The 19,626-nt window shown below is 37.2% G+C and overlaps 1 protein-coding gene across 2 annotated transcripts in view; it reads right to left on the bottom strand.

The window, feature by feature from the left end:
- Positions 1-890: 890 nt before the first annotated feature.
- CDH7 (cadherin 7) overlaps positions 891-19,626 on the bottom strand; it is a 127,221-nt gene continuing 108,485 nt past the window's right edge. For both annotated transcript variants that reach the window (XM_053571914.1, XM_053571915.1), the window contains exons 9-12: positions 19,362-19,483; positions 18,587-18,704; positions 13,799-14,050; positions 891-3,058 (exon numbers count right to left, since the gene is read on the bottom strand). In XM_053571914.1, coding sequence (XP_053427889.1) covers positions 2,565-3,058; positions 13,799-14,050; positions 18,587-18,704; positions 19,362-19,483 — 986 coding nt within the window. In that variant the 3' untranslated portion in view covers positions 891-2,564. The remainder of the gene's footprint in view (positions 3,059-13,798; positions 14,051-18,586; positions 18,705-19,361; positions 19,484-19,626) is intronic.

Below are 19,626 nucleotides of genomic sequence, written 5' to 3'. Positions count from 1 at the left end.
TTTTAGAAAATCTCTTAACTAGCTTTAAGACTAATTTTATCAATCAGCCATTTCAGTTTCTGTGTTCAAAACAAAGTTTCGCTCTTAAGCATTTTCTCAGATACTCAAACATAACATGAGATTTTAGGAGAAAGAAAAGAAAACTAAAATAGACAACAACAAATTCACCATCATTACAATGAAGCTGAAGTGTGCTTTGTATAAATTCTACCTATATTAAAAACACTCGTCTAAGATCTCTGACCATCTTAAAAGATTTTTTAAAATACCACTAAATCTAGTTTCATGCTATATTGATATAATCTTCCACACAGAAATCATTGGGTTTATGAAAGTATTTTAAATCATTATTTAAATCTGGACCTTTTATTTCCTAATCTATTATTGGCAAATATGGGGAAAAAATTCAAAGAGAAAGTATATACATTTTAAAAGGAGAAAAAGCAAGGTGAATTAGGAAATATTTCTTTTTAAAAAATATATCCAAGCCTTCTTTTCATGATATGTGCAACGATCAGCAGTTTTGACAACATAATCCAAATGTACTAAACTATTTTATCTTCTTGCAGACAACGAGGGATTATTTCAAACTGTTTTCTCAGCACCTTGCTGATTTAACATCTATAAAATTTCTGCATCGCACTCTGGTTTTATTGAATTGGGTAACTGTACTATTTTTTCTTTTATTAGAAAACCTTGTATGTGTGGCTAAAAGTCATGAACAGTATCTTTTACTCTGTTATAAAATTGGGTTTTTATGTATCCATATTAATACAGCAGGAAGCATATGGACTTAGTCACAAAACAATGTCTTGAAAACTTTATTCAAATTAAAGAACTGTTTGTAGATAATCAAATTTATTGAATTATTTATTTTTATGAAGCTGAAGGCCACTTTTATATACTTCATTTCTAAAGTTGGGCTGCAAGTTTACAGACTCCTACATGATTTCTCCTTGTGTAATCAACATATTACTGTTCCAGCATCTGCCTTTCAGAAAGAAGTACTTTTAGAACACAAATTTCTACACAGTGTTCACTATCTGTAAATTTATTAGGAACCCAACAATGAATCATTTTCAAGAGGAGAAAAAATGGAAAGTATAAATCCATTCTTACTTGAATATATGCGCGTTAAACTATTCTTTGTCTAGGAAAAATTAATAGATAGAAATATTATTTTGGTCATGAAAGTCTTACTCTAAGAAGCTCATCTCAATCTTAAACACATGGTTACTTGCCATTGAAATTATACATCGATTGTTAATTCTCGAGGAACATGTTTGCATCCGAATTTAAAGAGGGGTTTTGAACTTTATTACATCATATTGTTTAAGATATAAAAAAAATTAAATCTTTTACTCAATATGTTTACAGAAAAAGAAAAGGCCGAGGAACAGATTCTTGAAAGTCTTTGGAGCATATAGAATTCATGACCTTGAAAAATAAATCTTGCATCAAAGAAAATCTCAATTCTTTCTGAAGTCTTTCTAAAATACAAATATTTTATTCCTATGTTGGGCTCAGAAGAACAATTTTTATGTCCCTGTAGCTATGCTCCTCTCTGAGACGTGAACTGTAACAGGGCTCAATTGCTTTACTATTATTTCTTCATTTTCATGCTTCATTTCCTCCATGTAGCTCAGGCCGGAAGAAAAATCAGCATGTTCTGATGAGTTTAGTACTGTGAGGCAGTAAGATGGACCTGAACTTAGTGGAGATTGGAGCTCCAAAATAAATATAACACCATGTGTCAAATAAAAAAAAAAAAGAAGATATTCTCCTGTACGAATCAGAAGAGATAATAAAGATCAACGAATAGACAGCAACTTTTTCTTTTTAGTCATACCTACAAGAGCATCTCAACACTATTGCAAAATAATGTACCTTTTTCTCATTTGGAACAGTTAATCATTTATTGGATAAGCCATGATTTATGTTGCCGTTAGCCAAATTTTACTGGCTTTTGTTGAGGGGTTTTCATTTAGGGTGAAATTTCCTAGAATTTGTATATTGCTCAATACAATACTTTTGCTAACCAACAGCAATAAAATGCTGCCGGATTCTATGATATAGCAAGCTCAAAAAGCACTGCTGTAAATTAAATGTGTCCTAAGTTGATATAAGCTGAAGTTCTAGGATTTTTCAATAGCCCATTGAGTTTTAGTCCTCTCACTGACAGTACCACGAAAGTCTGTGCTGGGTGTCCTCCACTCACTGACAACACAGGGGCGACTGACTCAGAGACGGTGGGTGCCTTTGCAGGTATAGGAGAGTTGCTATCTATTCACAAACCACTAAGCATTTCTTTTTCTTAAAAAAAAACCTTCCAATGCTCAGAGTCTGTGGTCAGTCCCTTGGCTAAGTCTCATGAAGATATGCTTCACCAAGTCAAAACCAAGAGCAGGTAAAAACGGCGAAATATTTACAACCCTTTTTCTCCAGCAAGTGGAGTTCTTGCTTTCTGTATAGAAGTGATGGTTTTCATTTGTTCTTTTTTTTTTTTTTTTTTGGGGGGGGGGGTTACTTTTCTCTCCAGTGCCTTTGCAGTGAAGGTTCCTAGGCTATGAGTACAAACTCTCCTGGCCGGTCCCGTACATGTCTGCCAGCCGTTTGAAGCGGGGTCCCCAGTCGCTCAGGTAGTCGTAGTTCTGATCTGAGTTGGAGCTGAGGGACTCGAGGGAGCTGAGCGACTCGGCCACCGAGCCGGTCCCCTCGAAGGCGTAGGTCTGCAGGGAGTCGTACGGGGGCGCCCCGGGGTCCACGTCGGCCTCCTTCAGCCGCTCCCAGATGAACTCCCTGAAAATGACGTTGTCGGGGATGCTTTTAAAACCCGGCCGGCCGAGGAACTGGATCTCCGGCGTCACGTCCCTGCGGGCCTTGCTGTCGCGGATCACGTTCAGGTTCCTGAGCGCGGCCATGTCGAAGGCCTCCGTGTCTTCCTCGCCGCCACCCTCGTCGTCGTATCTGACGATGTTTTCTCTGATATCTCGCTCTTCATCGAAGATGAGGGGCTCTTTTTTCCGCCTTCTCATAGTGACGATGAGCAGGATCAGCACTGCAGCAAAGAGACAGCAGGGGAGAGGTTAGTGAATGCACCTGCCGCGCCCAGCAGGCCAGTCCAGGCCCGGCAGGTTGACACAGAGATCTTCTTCCCTTTCGAGAGAAATGAATTGACCTCCCGCTTACATGGGCCTTGGCAGTCGATGTGCTAACATTGCTAAAACGGCTTTAAAATAGGACACTTTTATACATCAAGAAACCCTTTTCCACACTTGATCGGCATGGATGTGTTCCTGTTTAACACAACCTCTAAAGCGTTTGATGGAACAAATGGCAGGGCCAGTTCAGAATAAATACAATTATTTCAAAGCCATGGCACACGAAGGGATTGTGTTTGAACTCCTTAATTGCTGGAAAGAGGAGGTAACATTCGTAAATGTTTTGTGTCTAATTTAACAACCTCAATTTCAGAAGGAAACGGATTAGGGCATTTGGGCTGGCTCTCTGAAGAAATGCCTCGTCCTTGTCTGTGAAACTCAACTGTTAAATGAAATCCAGCATGTCAGGCCATTTAGGAAGATTAGAAGCTTCTCTGTAACAAATTGAATCCCACTTTCATGTATAAAATACTGAACTTGGTCTTCATCTATTATACACCTGGAGACCGAACACAGGTTGTGAGATTTCAGCATCAGCCAAAGATAGATTTAAGAAATAAACCTGTAATGTCAGGTATTTTCTTGATAAATCAAAACTGATCATTAAATCTTAAAGCATGTGGTCCCGTGGGAAGGCACAGGAGACCAATTACACTGGCTATTCTTTGGGCTATAACAAACAGCATGTTCTGTGTATTTTTCCTACATATATGCTGATAGAGAAACTGCTCTGGCGTCCAAGTGATTGAATGCTCCCTGAATACAGAACACAATACATTTTACGGCCCCTTCCAATTATGTTTAGAGAGATTTAAAAGAAAAATGTTCCCAAATTTTAGAATTAAAAAACATATAAATAATGAATTATGATTATTTGTCTATAAATAAAATACCATTTAACAATTTTATTGCATTAAGGTTTTGGGGATCTAAACAGCCCTATATATCCATGACGTGGATTATTGTATGGGGGTGCGTTATTCTTGTCACAATTTTAAAAGGGGGGTTAAAATATATGTAAAGCGTTTTAAATATATGTAAAGTCTTCACTTTGGCAGTAAAAGTACATATCAAAATAAAAATAAACAACCAAGAAAGATATAATGTAAGTCCGTATAATTAAATAGCATAACAAGGGGTGAGGCTTACTCCATTCTCCATTTGTTTACTTTCAAAAAACAAAAAATACTTAAAAAAAAAAGAATAAGGTGAATTAATCTTTAATAAGAAAGTATATGCCTTCTGAAGTACTTGTCTACCATCTGCTTTACCATCAGGAAAAGGAATGTGAGTGATGAAAACCACTGCACTGGAAATCGCTGGAAATAGTTGCAAAAACAATTGCTTTTGTGGCACCTTCCTTTCTATTCTTATTTGACCCTGGCCTATTGTTCATCTTCTATGCTTTCTTCTTTGTAGATGGCCTACCCTTTAGAAATGGAGATACATTTCTGAGCTTTTATGGCCACCTTCCGGAATTGCATTGCATATGGACCTATTCTCTCTTGCTCCTATTTACTAAATTTGAATGCTTTCAAGCAGCTTTACCAAAATGACAGATATATAGTTCAAAACTTATTGCTTGCTTCTCGTCCTTTTCCCATTAGTAGTCTGATGCTCACTATCCTTTCCCATTTAGTGAATTGTCCCTTCTTAGAGTCTATGGAGAATTAGACACTCCAAAGCCACATAGATTTCAAGGTACATTCCAGAATTCTGTGACAGAAAGAGCTTCAACTATGGTGTCATGAAAGCCTTGTTGAACCTTTCCACATGATAGCTGTATGATCATGGAACAAGTAACTTTAGCTAACTGAGCCTACCTATAGATGATAATATTTACCAATTTCAGTTTTCACAAGGTGTATTAAAGAGATAAGGAGTTTGGGGAATAATTAAGTGGCATTAGCTGAATTTCAGGCACTTGCAGGTGTGCAATGGAGCAGGTTTTATTATTTTCTGGGCTACCAAGAACATTAATTCAAAATTCCACAAACATAACACATGAACATATTGTGTTTTCCTTTAAAGAAGGAAAGGCAAAGACACTCGTAGATAACAAGCAAAGTAGAGCGTGTACCAAATGGCTGTGCATGTGAACTGAAGATGAAATGTGAGGTAAGAATCGGAGGTCTGCACACTGAGTTGGGCCCGCGCAGGACCCCAAGTTCTTCCCTCCTCTTTGTCTTCAACATCTGCTCATCCAAGATTCAAATAAACCAGTCGTTATGTATTGTGATGCACAGAAAGTGCTTCAAATACCCTCCTTAAGCCCACCGCCCCTGCCTATGTAAGGCCCCCATTTGCTTTGAAGCCCTGTTGTGGTATTAACTGGACATGTGGACACAGAAGAGATTTTCTGCCTCCCCTCGCCTCAGTTTTCCGTTCTCCGAAATGAAGATAATCATAGTTTTTTACCTCTTAGGAATGACCTTGTAATAACTTTATGACTCTTACGTGTATTTATATCTATAAGGGGCTTAAATACTGCTACACATAGTCAGAATTTTCCCTTTGTGTTCAAGTCACGTATTGTGAATCTTTACAAAAATTCTTTATACAATTCAGGTCCAATTCCTTTGGGTCTTGCTGAAATCTGAGTTATGGAGCTGGTTTACACGCGTAAATGTCATCTTTGTCGTGCCCTCACTTGTGATTATGAGGACCTCATGTTCATTTGATCAACTTATTTGGTATCTATTCTGTCTGCTGGATGGAAGAATGAATGCTAACGGTACTGCACCAATTCTTGAGGTGATTAAAATATGTGGGAGAGGTGGAAAATTTTGTAGTAGACTGTGATAAATAACATTCATTCATTCATTAAAAATATTTTGTCCATATGTGCCCTATGCTCAGCCCTAAGCGTATACAGGTTTAGAAGAGAAGGGGAGAGAGCAATAATGATCACTGCTCTCCAGGGGCTAAGCACATCATTGTATGTGCATTTACAAATTGTGCTCAGTACTACAAAACAAAGAAACAATATCATGCAAAATAATGGATTTAAAAGGACCTGATTTAATCATGGTGGTGAGGATGTCCTCCTGGGGAGGTGACACTGGACCTGGGACAGAAAAGATAATCTAAGCCTGACTGGCAAGAGAATACAGGGAGAAGGTTGTAGGAAAAGGGTGGCAAGAATGGGAAGAAAGGGTCTGTGGCTCTTCCTACAGGGTGAGTGAAGGCCCAGACCCCTGATACCTCAGAGAGGCGGGCAGGGGGCCGAGCATGCTTGGCTTTGTGGGCTGCCAGGCACATTTGGATTTTATGTAAGTACATTTGATGCTGCTGAAATGTTTCAAGCAAAGAAGTAAAATAATTTATGTTTTAAAAAGCAAAATGATAGGAAAAATACAGAAGGACCAGCACAGTCTGGTTTGGATCAGAAAAAAAAAATTGTTACCAAAGTGACATCTAAGCAAAGATCTAAAGGGTGGTTACATATCGACCTGTCATTTTGTGTGTATCTGTGGTATCAGAGAGTCATGCTGATGCCCAGGAACAAAAAGTCAAAATTGTAACTTGCTCTCATGTGCCCGCTCTGCTACCTACTTTGACAAAGGATAAAGATTTGTAATTGATATAATCCAAGTGAGTGATTGTGATAAATTAGATAGCAGTGAAAACATTTATAGAGAATTTTAAACTTACAACAAAGTATCCTCTACGTCTCTCCTATTAATATTTTCTCTCTCCACTCTAGTAATGTATTGTGATTTTTTTCTTGAGCCCTTATATACATCTAGAAGTTAAAGAGATAGTTGAAACTCAGGAAAAAAAGTCTTAAAAATGGATCTTGGGAAATGGAAGAAATAAGAGTCCAGGGGAGATACTCCTGTGTGCAAAGTAGAAAGACAAAAATCACATATCATATCCTTTTCCACAAATGAGTCCATTAAAATCACTTGTGTGTCATTCAGCATGCATGACTAGGAGGCCGCGTGTGACTCAGACCAGCATGTTCACATGTGCCCCCGATGTAATGGTGAGATAACAACGCTCAGGCTCCGCTCCTAAAGCAGGAGTCGGTGGGGCAGACAGACCAGAGATGACCGAGTGCGGCAGGCTCGTCAGCCAGAATGGGTGGTCTCAGATACAAGGGGCTACAGCTCCTGGGGACAGGGCCCAACCTGGGCAGATGCCACGGAAACAGAGTCTCGCACACAAGTAAACCCTTGTGGGTCCCACTCCCCTTCTTGGGCAAGGTATTCCTGGCAGAAGGAGCAAGGCAGGCTGGAAAAAGTAGGAGAAAGCGGAGTGAGTCTGGCAAAAAGCCATTTAAGGGATGGGGCTGAAGTCCACCAGGGTAGATAAGAGAAATAAGGTTGAAAGGGAGGGAGCAGCCTGCTGATGGCCTGACGGTGATTTTAGTCTTTAGAGGATGAGGAGTCATGAAAATACTTTAAGAGAATAAGAAAGTATTATTATCTAGCACATAGTACTTACCTTGTAGTCCTGATGGGTTGAATTTGATAGAGAATGAGACAGCTGCTATAATTGATGGGGGAAAAGATGGACCCTGGACAAAATCAGGTCCAATGCCAGGCAGATAAATGGATTGATTCAAGAAGAACAAGTGTAAAAATGAAAGCACTTAGGGCTGAGGCAGGATGATTGTTTGAAGCCAAGAGTTCGAGACTAGTCTGAGCAAGATTTAATCTCTGCAAAAAAAAACCCCCAGAATAATCAGGCAGGCACAGTGGTACAAATCTCTAGTCCCAGCTACTAGGGAGGCTGAGACAGGAAAATCGCTTGAACCTGGCAGTTGAAGGTTAAATTTAGCTTTGAAGAGACCACTGCCCTCTAACCTGGAGGTCAGAAAAAGACTCTACATCAAAAAAAGAAAAACAAAAAAAGTACTTAGGGACTTGATGACGGGGAATGGGAAAGAGAAAAAGGAAGGATGACTGGTTCCACTCAGAAAAACCTGTAGGTAGAAATTGAATCAGGAGAAGAAGCAGGAATGTAGGAAAATTGTTCAGGATTTGATATTTCTGTCGAGAGTTCTATTTTTAGCTCTTCAGTAGAAAAAGAAACCAAAGACTTGGCTATTAAGCGAGATTATTCTTTCTGTGTTACAAGACAGAGAAAAGTTTTGCAACACAAATGGATCTTATCCTTTCCCAAAACAAGTATCACAAAATCCTTTTACTTTAAATGTGGCAGTTAGAAAAAGATCTCACTTTAGTCACTCACAGTCAAGAAAGAGAAAAACTTTCTTAAGTATTTAGAACTTTTCTAAATGTCTTATGCACAAAGGCAATTAACATACGCAATTCTAAATGTGTTTCTCTCCAGGCTAAAAGTAATTGGAAGATACTATATGTTAGACGTAAAATGATAAAGCTGCTGTGTGAGACAGATCAAAGATACTGCTTCCTCTAATTGGGCAGTGACCAGGCTGTGATACCCACAGACCTTAGGCATTTCCCAGGAACACACGCGTCTTCCATATTGGAAAATACACATGGGAAAACACCTTTTTTTTTTTTTTTTTAGCGGGGGCTGGGTTTGAACCTGCCACCTCCGGTATATGGGGCTGGCGCCCTACTCCTTTGAGCCACAGACACACACCTTTTAAAGACCATTCAGAAGGCAGTCTTGCCTGTATTTGGGTTCTAACTCTGACACTCAATCACCTTAGAAAGTTGTGCGTCTTTCCTTTGAGCTGTAGTTTTTGTATATAAAAAAGTGCATAATAATAATTGCTTCGGAAATTTGTTATGAGAATTAAATTAGATAATGCTTATAAAGCACTTAAGCTAATGTCTAGCGCATAGTCTGAGCCTGTGAAATGTAATTTAGTTTTTATTGTGCTCATGCTTGTTTCAAAGAGGAACATATGTGCTACCATAAATTAGCCAACTGTAGCCTGCCCATTATCATCGCCAGCCCTGCTACGTCAATTATGTTCTATTATTATAGATTATGATGGGAATCTATTTTTTACATGGAGCTGACATTTCTTTTCTTAGCAATTATTTATATATGTGTGTGTGTGTGTATATATATATATATACACATATATATACAGGGAGTCCATAAAGTTTATAAAAAAACCACATGAACTTTATGGGCACCCTTGTGTGTGTGTCAGTGTCACTTACAAAACTAAGGAAGTATTTTCCTGTGGAACAAACTCATGAGCAGCCACAGTAAGAGGAAACCAAGGATATAGTCCTCAGCACTAAAAGATGCACTTGATCAGGGAGAAAAGAGAAAGAGCTACACAGCAGCCAAACATCAAGCTGCTGACCATCCCAGACACACTGGAAGGGCTGAATCCCACGCAGTGATCAGCGAGTCTCTACAAACACCTTGTCAAACCTGAGTGTACGAAGCTGAACCAGTCTAACTAATCCCAACTGTGTCAGAAGACCCAGGAGCCGGAAGGAATGCTGCAGGACTTCCTTACTTGGACCTCAAAGTCCAAGCAGGAAAAACCCAAAACTTAATATAGTAAATTCAGCGGCAGCTTTAGCACACAGAAGACAGTCTCTTTGTGTAGAGAAAAGAAAAAATCCAGCTGTAGTATCCTCACAATAGATGTATACTATTTAATATTGAAGCCATATTTTAAGACAAAATTGAAATTCTCTTTATTTTTTTTAAATCCACTGATGTAATATTTAAAGTGTTGGTCGTTCATAGAATTTCTTTCTATTTAATAAGTGCTTTTACCCTTGTGGACAAATAACTATCTGTCAACATATATGAATTTAACTATGGTTAAAAATGCATGTCAGTCATGGGCCATCATTTTTATTCAAATTTTAGAATACGAAGCCATCTTGCCAGTATTGACATAATTTTTCTGCATGATAAATAACTAAAGCACCTATCTGGTGATCATAATCTAAATACAGCAATAAGTCTCTTATTCAAGTTGTACTCAGTATAAACAAAGGGAATCTCATGTTCAACTATGTAAATCATCCATTTCATTTAGAGAATTCAGATACAAATAAAATAGAGAGACTGGTATGAACAAGAGTGAGCATGAGAGAGAAATCAGACAATATTCCACTCACGAAGTTGAAGAGTACAGACAGAGGCGAAGTCGGGCAGATCCAACTTCACCTAAGTTGAATTTAGAACATGAAATATGATGATCTGAATTTTTTTTTAACTTTTTTTTTTTTTTTTTTTTTAATTGTTGGGGATTCCTTGAGGGTACAATAAGCCAGGTTGCACTGATTGCAATTGTTAGGCAAAGTCCCTCTTGCACAGGAGTAACCATTTTTATATGTGCAAGGCATGTTTCCTTTGTGGTTTAATCCAAAAACAGTGATTCCAAATAAGCAGACCTAGCTTATCCCATCACAGCCACTAACCTGTTATATGAACTCCTGCAAATCCTTGAAGCTAACTGTACCTCAACTTCCCCCTCTCTAAAGTGTGGAAGTTGGAATTAGAATTGATTTCTGGAATGCCTTCCAGTATTAACCCTGGGGGAACCTTTGGTGAATTCCTTTCTGTCATGTCATGAGTAGCTTTAACATGTCACCTCACTGGAACACAAACTTAGCACACTTTTTAAAAGTTTTACAGCCCAGGTGTTTCTACAGTTTCATCCTTAATTAAACTTAATTCTCAAGTTCTTGTTCTCTATTCCTACCTCCTCACCTTGTTTTTTTTCTAATAATATTTGTCTAAAAAGGTGTGAGTTACAAATCCTGAGACCTAATATTTGGAGAAAAGATTCACACTACTTCTTGGGGTGTTGTAAAGAAAGAGTCTTCTGTGCACTAGAAATGAAGTTCTGTGTCAGGCTGCGTCCCCCACCTGCACCCCAGGAATACCTGGACTCACCGTCTTCAGCACCTATTGTGTGAAATCCAGAGGTGATAACAGTGATGACGGAACCAAAAGAGCATAAAATTCGTGATTATTTCCTTCTAAAAACTTAGGAGATAAGACAGAGAGTTCACACTTCAGAACTAAAATGCTAGCATTTGAAAATATTGATTCTTGTTGTAGTCACTACAGAAATGAAAGCTGCAAGCTGGGCGTGTGGCTCACACCTGTAATCCCAGCGCTCTGGGAGGCCGAGGCAGATAGATTCCTTGAACTCAGGAGTTTGAGACCAGCCTGAGCAAGACAGCAAGACTCTCGTCTCAACTAAAAATAGAAAACTAACTGGGTTTTGTGGTGGGCACCTGTAGCCCCAGGTACCCGGGGGGGCGGGGGGGGGCTAAGGAACAGAACTGCTTACACCCAGAGTTTGAAGTTTCTGTGAGCTATGACGCCACGGCTCAACCCTGGGATTCAGAGATTCTGTCTCAACAACAACAACAAAAAAGAAAAAGCTGAATGCTAAAGCATCTACTTTCAAACTGTATTTCAGTGTAATATACTCTGGATTGACTTAACAATTTTGGAGGTTTGCAGCAACTTTTCAAAATGAATAAAATATAAGGCATACAGACCTGATCCTTAGACATGAAGAAACATTCCAAAGCTGCTGTCTACTTAGGCAATGTGCTCAAATTTAACAGAAAGAGTAGTCATACTTATCTTAATTTGACAAAATGTTTCAAACACACACACACTTACACACACATGCCCACTCACACACAGTCATATATAGTATGTACAAGAATGAAACCTAAAAAAACCCTCTACTTCAGTTAACTTTCAGTAATGGCTACTTAATGATTTTTAACTAATTAGAATTGTCAAGAAAGCTAAGTTGCAATAAACCCCCAAATCACAGGTGAAAGTACTTACTAAAAATGAAGCAATCTTTATCTACTTTAAAAAAGCAAAAGTAAATTCACTATTGAGAATAATTAAGATCTGGGGAACACAGTTTTATCTTATCCCTTGAAAGTACTGTGTCATCTAAGTTGTGTGTAATAAACTGGTCAGGTGAAGTTTAAAGTCTCCCACACACCATCTATCTACACTCTCGTTATTTTTTCTAACTGTGCTTTCAAGCTAAGGAATAAGATTTGAAGATGAAGGGCAGTTTTTAATATTCTGATGTAGGTTATTATGTGACTATAAAATAACTATGCAGTTTACATCTCTATTATTCTATATTGGAATCCAGCAGACCAATAAAATGTTTGCAACGGCTCTACCCTTTTCAATCTTTATTCTAGTCCCTTATATTCTAATCAGACATTAACTGAGGATTGCGTACCATTTCTCATGAATTTCTGAAATTTTCTGCACCTACGTGAAGTTCTATTTTAAAGAACAGTTTAATTATTTGCTTCTAGATTTACTTGAGAATAATTTCCATTTTTATGAGACTGTTTAAAATGTATTGCCTATGAGGTCTTAGAATATTTTTTTCCTCATCAACAACACTTAAAATTTATCAAATTCTCACTATATGGCAGGCATTCTTCTTTGCATGTATTACATGAATTAATTTCTTTACTAGAAGGTAGGTACTATTCTTTACATGAATTTTCTCATTTAATTCTTACAGCAATCTTATGAATATAGGTTTTTTTTATTATTATTGTTTTGCCCTCTTGGATTAAGAAGCCATCGATAGAGGAGTTAATATTCCCCTACTTGAAAACTAGTGTTTGTTAATTGCAAAAATAAAAGCTAAGTTTATTTAACCCCACAGATCTACTTTTTAAACATTATAAAATGCTGACAACCAGTGGGAATGCTAATTTTATAAAAATATGTTATAGATGGGTTAAGTAATTCTATTAGACTCCAAGAAAACACACAATATAGTAGTCTGAGGTGAAATATTAAGACCATGCTATCCTTGTTATGGAAACTTATTCTATAAAGGAAAATAGTGCTTTGGGAATAAACCCATTACCTAATACCCATGTTGGATGCCTTTCAATTTTTAAAAGCATGCTACATAATCTCTTTAAACAACTTTAGTTCTAATATGAATTATAAATCAAATTTAAACAAATAATAATCATAAAAAGTACAATTAAATATGTTAGTATTTAGCAAATTATAACGTTTGCATTGCTGGAATTGCAATCTTGTAACGTGCAAAGGAATCTAAGAAAGCCACCTTTAATCTTTTTTCAAAAAGGTAGACTATAAAGCCATAATTTATTAAATAAGCACATTATCAAAACAATATAACAATGTTATTGCTAGTCTAGTGGGTTTCCTCTGTGAAGTATTCAAAAGCAAACATCTGGGATAAGGTAAATTTAAAAAGTGTAGTGCAAAACATCAATTTTAAGCATAAAGAATTTATCTGCACATTTGTTTGAAAATGAATTTAATATATTTTTTCTGATTTATACTTTAAAATGCAAATGGAACGTGTGACTGACAATAGTGTCACTGGGTGAGCAAAACACCATCCAGTGTAATATTTGCACGTTTTCCCAACAGGCACTACAGCTGTAAGGACACAGTTACTATTTTTTTTAAGTCATAAATTCATAGATCATGTGTACATTAACGCATGTAAAGGCTACAAGGTGCTGATTTTAAATACCATTTGGTATGCTTACATCAAACTAGGTAATATAGCCTCACCTATGGCGCACATTGCAAGGACGCATGTCAAATCTATTAAGCATAGAGTGTGAATGTCTTAACACAATCATGAAGGAAACGAGGGAAGCCTCTATTAACCGTTACTATTTTGAAGGCTCTCAGGGGCCAGCTCTGGGACGAACACCTACCCAGCAAGGTCAGGACGCAGGCGAGGATGGCGATGAGCGCGCCCGTGCTGAGGCCCGCGGGCAGCACGTAGGCCTCGGCGTTGCAGGTCTGCGCGATGCCCTCGGCGTCGCAGTCACAGACGCGGATGGTGAGGGTGTTGGTGCTGCTGAGGGAGGGGGACCCGCTGTCCACGATGAGCAGCGGCAGGTAGTACACCGACTGCTCCTGTCTCCTGAAGCCGTTCCTCCTGGTTAGGATTGAGGCTGTGTTGTCTAGGACAGAGGAAGCAAAAGCGCAACCTGAGGCCTGATGGACTCTGCCTCTCCAAACCTATTTCGATCACTCACTTTATTTTTATTTCGTTTCATTTTATTTTACTATTTTTTTGTTAAATCATAGCTGTGTACATTAACGCAATTATGGCGTACAATGTGCTGGTTTTACAGACCATTTGCAATATTTTCATCAAACTGGTTAACATAGCCTTCACCCCATTTTCTTAGTTATTGTTATGGAAACTTATTCTATAAAGACATGTATACCCTACATTTAGTTAATAAGTGTAGGGTATACATATAATAGTTAATAAGTGTAGGGTATACATATAACACTTAGTTAATAAGTGTGGGGTATACATATAACACTTAGTTAATAAGTGTGGGTATACATATAACACTTAGTTAATAAGTGTAGGGTATACATATAACACTTAGTTAATAAGTGTGGGTATACATATAACACTTAGTTAATAAGTGTAGGGTATACATATAACACTTAGTTAATAAGTGTGGGGTATACATATAACAGTTAATAAGTGTGGGGTATACATATAACAGTTAATAAGTGTGGGGTATACATATAACACTTAGTTAATAAGTGTAAGGTATACATATAACAGTTAATAAGTGTAGGGTATACATATAACACTTAGTTAATAAGTGTAGGTATACATATAACACTTAGTTAATAAGTGTAGGGTATACATATAATAGTTAATAAGTGTAGAGTATACATATAACAATTAGTTAATAAGTAGTAGGGTATACATATAATACTTAGTTTTAAGTGTAGGGTATACATATAATACTTAGTTAATAAGTGTAGGGTATACATATAACAGTTAATAAGTGTAGGGTATACATATAACAGTTAATAAGTGTAGGGTATACATATAACAGTTAATAAGTGTAGGGTATACATACAAAACATGTATACCCTACACTTAGTAAATTTCCCATGTACCCTTGTAAAATGCACTGTAGTTGTGTTCCCACCAATTACCCTCCCCCCATCCTCCCCTCTCCCCACTCAGTTTATTTTGATTCTTTAATTGGGAAAGCTCTGGAGTTGTGGGTCTTGTTTTTATTCAACCATTCCCTGAGTGCCTTTGGACAGAGAGACATATTCCCAACGTAGTACATTTTAAGGATATTTATGTTATTATGTTATGTTATTCTACACAGTAATAACCAGAGAAGTCATTATAAAGTAAAAGCAAATATGAAAATGTGTATGCATCACTTTTTGCATCAAGTGCAACTTCAGAAAAACTACAGATAGTAGTTTTAATTACCCTAATAATTAAAAAGAAAGATATAAAAAAAATAAAATATTCAAACCATATACTTATAGAAAGGATGGTAAAAAATAACAGCTTAAATATTTTTGCAGCATCATCATATAGCACAAATAAAATGTTCAATAATTTACTAAGTTCCAGGCTTAATATAGAAGCAAGGCAACTAAGTTACTTTAGCTTTATTTAAACTGAGCGCACAGAAGAGGACATTCAGCAGAGGCATTATTACATAGTTAAATTCTATGTTAGCATTTACAGCTGTTGCGTACATAGATGAACATTTTGTCAGTGATAAAATGATGGGTTGTTTTTATTTCATTTATATTCAACATCTGATTTCATCTAAACAATTACAGTAATTTTAAAATTTCTAAAAGTTATCGGTCTATATTATGTAACTGTGGGTTTTATATCAGAAATAGTTTTTGACCTGTTAGCAATTTTTTCAACTGTCTTAAATAACCAATTAGAGAATTAATGGGATTCTTAAAATGTATAGATAGTAATGAAAATGTAACGGAGAAGGAGGGAAGTCACAACCATAGTTCCACCCAGTGTACTTATGTGTACGCATCCCACCCTGTCAAAAAGATATTTATGCACTGTTACTGTGAAAGAATTAACGATACTGTAATGAAAGAGCAAGCCGAAATGTATTCTGTCTCAAACAGTGCGAAACAGCAAGCTCACATCAGATGGCAAAAAATGTATCACATGCAATTCTAGATAAGAAAGTGATAAAACTGTTTGATTTTTCAGATCCCAACTGGTAGGTTTTATGTAAACAAATAGTTTATCTTAAAACGTATGAATTTGAGAAGGGACTCCCTGTAAAGCTAACCAGGGAACTGTTGAAAGATACTGTCTTGAGTATGTTCGTATACACGTAATAACACAGAGATCTATGCCTTTGCCTTCTACCAACTCGCATGAACTACGTATACGCTTTGATGCAAAAATTTTACAAAAGAGTTGATGGGTAGTCTAAACTGACTGCCATTAAAACAGCACACACACTCGTGCAATGAATTCAGGAACACAAGTTGAAATGCCCAACATACAGGGTAAAAATCCTCTATATAACGTTCCAGATTTGCCCTCTGAGAGGGAGGACAGCAGGACTGACTTTTTCCCTGTTTGTAGGTTTTCCTTCAAAGCACAGGGGATGGAGCTCTGGGGTGGACATAGGCAAAAATTCCGTTGCATGGCAGTGTGGCTGTCTGTAAATGCAGACAGTATCGTGTATGGGCTCCACAGCGATGCTGGTGGCATTGGATGGTGACACGGGGGCTTTGTTGACATTCTCCTTGGGATGGTGGCACATTCCCCTCTCCTCATCTGTGTGGCATGAATGCAAGTAATGAGGTCGTCCCTTCCAAGTGTGTTAAGTCAGAGTCTGGGGTTAGCCGCATAGAGAATATGTTTCCTTTTTTTTTTTATTGTTGGGGATTCATTGAGGGTACAATAAGCCAGGTTACACTGATTGCAATTGTTAGGTAAAGTCCCTCTTGCAATCATGTCTTGCCCCCACAAAGTGTGACACACACCAAGGCCCCACCCCCTCCCTCCATCCCTCTTTCTGCTCCCCCCCCATAACCTTAATTGTCATTAATTGTCCTCATATCAAAATTGAGTACATAGGATTCATGCTTCTCCATTCTTGTGATGCTTTACTAAGAATATTACTAAAGGGACAAGATAGTTTTCCATTAAGCGGAGAATGACATCAAGAAAGAATAGTATTGTCTGATTGAATTTTTGAGGCCCACGATGGACTTTCTGCACTAAAGAATGTGGCAGCCTCAGGCCAAAGTCCTCATACCATCCATCTTTTGAAAGCAAGTCTTTTTAGACAAGCCAGTATTTGATTAGCAAATCTATTTCTATATATTTTCTCTGAATCCAAATACATATAATAAATCTAAATTAAAAAAAAAACAACCTACATTTTCCATATAGTTGAGGTAAAATGTTGCAGGAAGACAAGGTCCCAGGGAGAGAAAGAGCACCCAAACACCACGTTTATAAGAGGAAGGGCTTTATTCACCAGCCAGGAGCTTAGGGCATAGAAGAATTCCAAATGGCCGTGCTCCCCGACTGCCTTGGTCTTTCCCTTTTTATTGACATTCAAAAAGTTCCACCCCACAGGTACCCTTCTCATTGGCCAGTTTGAATCAAGCGGGAGATGCTATTCCCGCCCCCACAGAACTACAGGATTTCACAGAACTTGGAAATTTCCAAGTTTCAGGAAGTTAAGTTTACAAATTCCCAAGAGCTGAGTCACTGTGGAGAGGACCTGCAGGTGTATCCTTGTGGTCTCCTGAGAAGACCTGTTCTTCTAGACTTCACCCTTCTCGGCTATCCTCTCTCAGTACTATTTTCCCTTTGAAAATTTGAAACAGAATTTATCAGTTTCAAATGTTCTGCTAAAATAAGTATCTTGAATTAAAACACTTTGAAATGTGTATGTTCAAAATTAGATAATAGCAGGTTCTCCTAGTTTAAATTTTTTTTTAAATTTTCAATATGTATTATTAAGCAAAACAAGAATTTACTTATAGGTATTTGTAAAAATGTTTCTACAACTTAGGAAACTGCTAAGACTGTTTACCTTGGAAGCAAGAATGTGGTTAGGCATGGGAGGGAGTTTTTTTGTTATTTTTTAATTTTACATTTCTTAGCATCAAAAATTATATTATCATTTTGTTATTTGCATGGATTACTTTTATGTTTATGTAAAAACAAAGAATAATGGATATTATCATTGAAAATATTGTCAAAGTTGATTTATGTTAAAATGTATAAAGTGCAATTGTTTTCCTAATGTTTCAAGTTGTATCTACTTAGTGATAATATTAATCAAGGCTACTCAGTATATTTGATTATTTGGATAACTACTCAGTCTATTTGATTATTTGGATAACTACTCAGTATATTTGATTATTTGGATAATGAACCTGTTATGCAAATAAGGAAGCAAATGTCTGAAATGAGAGAGAAAGATCTAACTTTCCCTTCTATTTGGCTTTAGCCCTAAAATGATTTAAATAACAGCTTTTCCTTCATGACAGCAAATCCATAGATAAAAATTAGTTGAGGGCCTCATTGCCCTTTAATTAATGTTCTTGCTGTTAAGAAAAAAAATCCATAATCAGCATTCCTGAGGGAGAAAAATACTTGTTTAGAGAGTCTGTACCTGCTGTCCCCACCAGTGACAATAACACCTCACCTTTGTTATCTTTCAGTGAAAAGTTGTGATTATTTGACGCATCTGTTGTTAAGCTGAAGTAAAACTGGTGCCCATTGGACGGTTCATCTCTGTCAACTGCACTGATTTTCTGGATAACCTGGGGATAAAGAAGAAACATGAGACCCTGTTGTGGTGCTATGGTATGTTTTGTGAGGCAAGGCAGAGCAATTTTGCACCTCAAAATAAATACCATTTTCCTGAATGAGTGAGGGGCAAAGAAGGGCTGTATTAATATGAACTCAATCTAAAAAGGGGCTATGAAAAACAGATCCTGCCCTTTTCAAAATTCACGTTTGAATTTACTTTTGTGAACCTAAGAAATAAGCTGGACTGATTGATTAGACATCCCAGTAAACATCACAAAACAACAAACTAATGGATGAAGAAACCAAACTCAGATTGAATTACACTTAATTCCTAGAACTTCAAGACATTTAAACCCCACCGCGTACTGCGGGAAACAGCCGGATGAATATGCAATATTTCTCCTTAAAGAAATCTAAGCCATTAGCCAATGAACGGGGCTTTTCAAATGTTTACCTTTTCTTCCTGAGGAGTTTTTATCACTCTAATTAAACCAAAATTTAAAAGTTCCTTTAATATTAGTTCATGGTACACATCAAAGTATTGGCTTTACTGAAATATGCTGATTATATTTTATCTTAAAACTGGAAGAATTTCAAAGGCAATTGCTACTGGATTTAAAAAAAAAAAAATTCAGGAACTTGAAGCAAGATGTTCTGAAAACTCTCACCTGCCCTGGCTGGGCATTTTCACAGACAGTGGTCTCATAGTCCATGGCAAATTCAGGTGCATTGTCATTAATGTCAAGGATAGTTATGGCCACATAGCCTCTTCCTATTTGAGACGGATTCTCTAATAAATAAGAAACATGTCTCATCATTTGTTCTGAGAGAAGAGCTGCTATTCTGCTTCCATTTTAATCTGGAAACTTATATTAGGAACAATTAGAATCAATGAAAAATATTTACCTTTCCAAAGCACAATTCTAATGATAA

This window comes from Nycticebus coucang, chromosome 19, assembly GCF_027406575.1.
Source record: "Nycticebus coucang isolate mNycCou1 chromosome 19, mNycCou1.pri, whole genome shotgun sequence".
NCBI classification, from domain to species: Eukaryota; Metazoa; Chordata; class Mammalia; order Primates; family Lorisidae; genus Nycticebus; species Nycticebus coucang.
Note: the sequence above shows the minus strand (reverse complement) of the source record. Positions and strands in the feature narration are given on the sequence as shown.